This window comes from Mus pahari, chromosome 1, assembly GCF_900095145.1.
Source record: "Mus pahari chromosome 1, PAHARI_EIJ_v1.1, whole genome shotgun sequence".
NCBI lineage: Eukaryota > Metazoa > Chordata > Mammalia > Rodentia > Muridae > Mus > Mus pahari.
In genome coordinates, this window is record NC_034590.1 from 120046572 (window position 1) to 120052633 (window position 6062).

The 6062-nt window shown below is 44.9% G+C and overlaps 1 protein-coding gene across 1 annotated transcript; it reads right to left on the bottom strand.

Moving 5' to 3' along the window:
- Positions 1-1471: 1471 nt before the first annotated feature.
- Positions 1472-6062, bottom strand: Polr2g (RNA polymerase II subunit G). Its single transcript, XM_021207198.1, has 8 exons — positions 5954-6062; positions 5719-5828; positions 4963-5122; positions 2801-2851; positions 2623-2688; positions 2455-2526; positions 1941-1974; positions 1472-1724 (listed from the first exon to the last, which is right to left on the bottom strand). The coding sequence occupies exons 1-8, from the start codon at positions 5972-5974 to the stop codon at positions 1711-1713; spliced, it is 528 nt and encodes a 175-aa protein (XP_021062857.1). The 5' UTR covers positions 5975-6062; the 3' UTR covers positions 1472-1710.

The window sequence follows — 6062 nt, forward strand, 5'->3', positions numbered from 1 at the left end:
GATGGTTGTGAGCCACCATGTGGTTGCTGGGAATTGAACTCAGGACCTCTGGAAGAGCAGTCAGTGCTCTCAACCGCTGAGCCATCTCTCCAGCCCCATCTCTGTTGTTACTTACTATTGAGGCAGGGTCTCACAGTGTGGCCCTGACTGGCCAGGAACTTACCCAATTGTTTCTGCCTCCCTATAGCTAAGCTTTAAGATATACATGAGTCACCTCACCAAACAGCATCAGCTTTTAAGAGTTTCTGAAATTCAACATAATTAACACTGGGGCCATATTTTGTAAGATGTAATCCTTCAGCAATTGGCCACATGGCCCTTAAAAAAAAAAAAAAAAAAAAAAAAAAAAAAAAAAAAAAAAAAAAACAGGAATGGTGACACACACCTGCAATCTTTACATTTGGAAGGTGGATTCAGAAGGAGCAGAAATTCAAGGCCAGCCTAGAATACACAGTAATTAAAGGCTAGCCACAATTAGACGAGAAATTACCTCAAAAGCAAACAATAACAACAATAATAAAGTTCTAGTTCAAGTTGGGTGGAGGTGGTGCACAACTTTAATCCCAGCACTCCAGAGTGAAAGGCAGGCTTATCTCCGGGTTCAAGGCCAGCCTGGTCTAGATAAGAGTTCTAGAACAGCCAGGGCTATTCAGACAAACCCTGTCTCAAAACAAAACAAAAATAGGGGCTGGAAAGATGGCCCAGTGGTTACAGGGACTGACAGATCTTCTAGAGGTCCTGAGTTCAATTCTCAGCAACCACATGGAGGTTGTACTGGCTGGTTTTGTATGTCAACTTGACACAAGCTGGAGTTATCACAGAGAAAGGAGCCTCCTTTAAGGAAATGCCTCCATGAGATTCAGCTCTAAGGCATTTTCTCAATTAGTGATTAAGGGTGGGTGGGCCCACTGTGGGTGGTGCCATCCCTGGGCTGGTAGTCTTAGGTTCTATAAGAAAGCAAGCTGAGCAAGGCAGAGTAAGCAAGCCAGTAAGTAACATCCCTCCATGGCCTCTGCATCCTGACTTCCTTTGGTGATGAACAGCAATGTGGAAATGTAAGCTGATTAAACCTTTTCCTCCCCAACTTACTTCTTGGTCATGATTTTTTGTGCAGGAATAGAAATCCTGACTAAGACAGTGGCTCACAACCATCTGTAATGGGATCTCCTGCCCTCTTCTGGTGTGTCTGAAGACAACTATAGTGTACTCATACATAAAATAAATACATATGTTTTTAAAGATTATTTATTAATTATGTGCAGTGTTCTGCCTGAATATTTGCCTGCTTGTCAGAAGAGGGCACCAAACCTCATTATAGATGGTTGTGAGGCACCATGTGGTTGCTGGGACTTGAACTCAGGACCTTTGGAAGAGCAGTCAGTGATCTTAACCTCTGAGCCATCACTCCAGCCCAATAAATAAATCTTAAAATAAATAATTAAATAAATAAAGCATAAAACCAAACCAAAAATAGAATAAAAAACAGCTTTAATTCCTACCAAGAGAAGACAACATTTTCATGAGAACCAAGGACATGTTTATGGTTAGAACACAGAATAAAATCTCAGGGCACAGCTCAGCGGGAAGAAAACAGCCTCCCTAACAGTGGCCAGATTAAACCTCTGGTAGGAAAGTTAAGTTGGTGCTGAACTCGAGTCGGAAAGTCACACTTTCTAAATCAGGATCCAACCAAGCTAGAGGTTCCCTCCCTCAGCTCACGAGTCCTATGAAATCAGAAAAGAACGTATCAGTTAGACACCGAGTTCCCAGGCAGCCAAAAACCAAAGATTTCCCACCCTAAGGACAGGTATCATGGACTTCCAGGAAACAGAATGAGAACTTCTTATGTCTCTGCCTGGGACATAAAAATCCTACAGCCATCCCGTCTCCCGCACATCCCTTCCTCAGGAACAGTCCCAGCAGCCATGTCAGTCACTCACCCAAGTAATCATCCATCAGAGAGCCAATGGCAAACTGTGGGAGGAAAGAGAGAGGAAGATGAGGCAAGGCCCACCCCAACCCCAAGCTTTGTCATCCATTCCCTCCTCATGGAAAAAGAGCCCAGAATCCCCAACAACTGTGGGTGGCAAGAGGTTAGCAATTCTTGGGCCAGTAACACAGTGCAGATGGTGAAAGAGCTTGCTACACAACCCTGATGACCTGACCTCCACCCCCCAAATCCACAGCAGCACAAGAGAACTTGAAAGCTGTCTAAGTGTCACGCTGTGGCCAGTGTGTATGCCCAGCACACATCCACATAAATATTACAACTTTATAAAATACGAAAATAGTGATGTTTTAAAAAAAAGAAAAGAGAACGCCACAGCTCTCAGCTGCAAATGACGAGCCTGGCCTATTTATATTCCTACTCTTTAGGAGGCAGAGGCAGGAGGTTCATGAGTTGCAGGCCAGCCTGGGCTACAGGCAAGAAAAGAAGTCAAACAAGAGACTCACAATGTCGTTCTTGTCTACACGCGTCCCAACAATCTTCAAGCGTATCTCATCGTCCTGCTGAATCACAATGTCCTGTGGAAAGGAGAGAATAGTGGGTCAAGCAGACTCAGACCCAGCCTCAGTATGGCTTCCCTCATCCCTCTCGCCAACTCCTCCACACTCGCTCACCTCATCCATGGTCTTATAACAAGGGGGGTTTGAATTTGGATCAAACTCCATCTCTGAAGGGATGGACTAGAAGGAAATTGACATAAAGGTTAGCACTTCAAACGGCTGCATCAATAGATGGTCGTCATGGACCGACCAGTTTCTTTTCCTTGGCTCCCCCCAGGATGCCCAGACTTACGTGTCGAGAAATGAAGCAAGACATAGGCCCAATTTCTGTGAAAAGTCCAACCTAGGAGGAAAATGAATGATCTTGCTTCAAAGGCTTTGGAGCATCTTTATCTATTTCTAATCATATTATTCATGTTTTCTAACAGTCTAAATTGTAGCATTTGTTTTCATTTCCCTCTCTGTAGTCTTTCATTTCTTTACATTTTTGTTCATTATTTTCATGTGTGAGAGTATTCTGCCCTCACATGTACCTGTGCACCATGTACATGCGGTGCTCATGGAAGCCAGAAGAGGGTGTTGGGATCCTGCAGAACTAGGAGATACAGAGATTGTGAGCCCCTGTGTAGGTGCTGGGAGTCAAACCCAGGTCCTATAGTACCAACAGGTATTCTAAACCACTGAGCTATAACCCCTAGCTTTTAAGTACACTAAATTACACTACCTAACCTTGAAGGCCTTGAGGATTACAGGCTCATATTACGAAGCCTGGCTTTTACAAGGGTGCTGGGCATCAGAACTCAGGTCTTGATCCTTGCACAGGAAACACTTTACCCACCAAACAATAGCCCAGATCCTTATTTTTTTTGAGACAGAATCTCACTCTATAGCCCATGACAGCTTAAAACTTACATCAATCCTACTTCAGCTTCCCAAGTGCAAGAACCACAGGCCTGAAACACCATACCAGGACCCCTCACCTCAGCTTTTATTTTAAAAAGAGCTGGGGGGAGAGCAAGAACATGACTCAAGTAGTTGAGAAAACTAGTTGCTCCTCCAAAGGAATCAGGTTTGGTTCCCAGAACCTGCAAGGCAGTTTACAACCTCCTGTTAATTCCTGTTCTAGGAGATCCAACACCCCTCTTCTGGATACCAAGCACATGTGTGGTACACAAACATGCATGCAGGAATTCAAGGCCAGCCTGGTCTACAGAGTGAGTTCCAGGATAGCCAGGGCTACACAGAGAAACCCTGTCTCAAAAAAAAAAAAACAAAACGAAAAGAAAAGAAACATGCATGCAGACAAGACAAGACATCCACACAGCCAGGCAAGTTGGCAAAAGCCTTTAATCCTATCACTTAGGAGGCAGAGGCAGGCAAATCTGTGTATGTTTAAGGTTAGCTTGATCTACAAAGTGAGTTCAAGGCCAGCCTTGGCTACATAGTGAGACCCTGTTTCAAAAAACAAAAGCAAACAAACGAAGAAAGGCTTGGGCTTGGAAATTTAGCTGAATTGTAAGACCCTGGGTTTGATCTTTAGGTCTGGAGAGGAGAGTGGAGAAAGAAAGAGTCAGGGGGTAGTTTGCATGCTATCAGTCAACAGTAACAACTTAGTCATCTCAGGCTTCTATTGTAGCATGACTATTGATGTTAATTCAGAAGACACCCCCAGCTAAGTTAGATGGGAAATATTACTTGACAGGTAAGGAAAGTGAAGAACCAAAAAGTGACCTGAGGGACTGAAGAGAAGATGGCTAAATAATTAAGAGTGCATAACAGTGCTTGCAGAGGACCTGAGTTCAGTTCCTAGCATCCATATGCAGGGTCTCACAACTCCAGCTAGGAGGGAACCTGAAACCCGCTTGAAGCTTCAGAAGGTACCAGCACTCATGGGCTCACACTCACACCAGATAACATCCAAGTACACATAATTAAAATTAAAATAAATTGCTGGGTGGTGGTGGCTCATTTAATCCCAGCACTCAGAAGGAAGAGGTAGGTGGCTAGTTTGGTCTATGGAGTGAGTTCCAGGAGAGCAAGGGTTACACAGTGAAACCCTGTCTCAAAAAAAAAAAAAAAAAAAAAAAACAGAAAAAAACCCTGACAGCCAGGACTACACAGAGAAACCCTGTCTCGAAAAACCAAACAAACAAACAAACAAACAAAAACTGCTGGACGGTGGTGGNAGCACTTGGGAGGCAGAGGCAGGAGGATTTCTGAGTTTGAGGCCAGCCTGGTCTACAGAGTGAGTTCCAGGACAGCCAGGGCTATACAGAGAAACCATGTCTCGAAAACAAACAAACAAAAAAAGAAAGAAAGAAAAAGAAAAACCAAAACTAAGATAAAATAAATCTTAATAACAACAAAAGACTTAAAGCAACTAGTAAGTGGACTGGGGACTGAGCCCTCACCTTAGGAAATACCCCATAACCGTTCTATGAATAATACTCGTACCTTGTTGACCTGAGTGACCACAGCATCCACAACTTCACCTTTAAAGGGCCGGAAAACAATAGCTTTGTATTTCACTGGATAAAGAACAAAACCTCGGCCTGGCTGGATCACACCCGCACCAATATTGTCGATGGTGGTGACAGCAATCACAAAGCCATATCTGCAAGAGAGATGAACGAGATAGCTATGTGAAGAGCCTCTGAAAAGCCACCAGCAATAGGAGTCTCTCTGTGTGACAGAAACTCTGTTCAGATGGCTCAATGATCAAGAAGAGACAGGACACAGATTAGCACCTGAAATATTAAATGATGCTCTCATCATTGTACTGTAAATGCCCAAGAAGGTCTGACATACACCTATTCTCTCAGTACCACGTAGGCTAAGGCAGGAGGACTTGCCAGGGTCAAAGCTGAGACAGGTCTTTCAAAAATCACAAGACAGAGAGTTGTGATGAAAGCCTTTAATCCCAGCACTCAGTGGCAGGCAGATCTCCGAATTAGAGCCCAGCTTGGTCCACAAAGTGAGGCTATCTCAAAACTCAAAAACATTTGCATAATAACGGTCTGATCTCATATAAGGGAAGAACATTTTGTTTAGTAGCTTTTCCGAGTGTCCAAAACAGGCAAAAACTGGCTGCTTCAGGTGCCTAGAGGGGTGAAAGGGTTCCTCTGAGTAAGCGACAAGCCCTGACAGAAGGAGTTAGGTAGCGTCATTGTGCGTGCATTCTGCAGACCGCCCTGTGAAGCAGAAACTCACTTCCCAGTGCAGGTCCCTTCCACCTCGGTGAACAGCTTCTGTTTCACCGTGTTGAGCAAGTTTGGACCGAAGTATCGTGGGTGCAGGAGGATCTCGTGCTCCAGGGAAATCTGCAGAGAAAGGAAGATGGAGACTCAGCCAGCCACACTGAGGACAGGGGGCGACCAGTCCGCCCTTCCGGGCCTCCAGGATCCTCCTGCGACTGCCCCTCACCGTTACCCCGCATCCAGCTCACGTGATAAAACATCTTCTGCATTAGTTTGAACCGCAGCGCCCAGAACTCCCCACGCAGGGACCTCTCCGGAAGCACTTGCAGAAGTCCCACCACTTCTCTGCGGTCGCTT

Excerpts from the sequence above, each read along its gene's own strand:
- Polr2g (XM_021207198.1), bottom strand. The coding sequence starts at position 5,974 with ATGCAGAAGATGTTTTATCAC. Across the intron at positions 5,829-5,953 it reads TGCAGAAGATGTTTTATCAC|ATTTCCCTGGAGCACGAGAT; the intron begins GTGAGCTGGATG and ends CTTTCTCTGCAG. Across the intron at positions 5,123-5,718 it reads GAAGGGACCTGCACTGGGAA|ATATGGCTTTGTGATTGCTG; the intron begins GTGAGTTTCTGC and ends TCTCTCTTGCAG.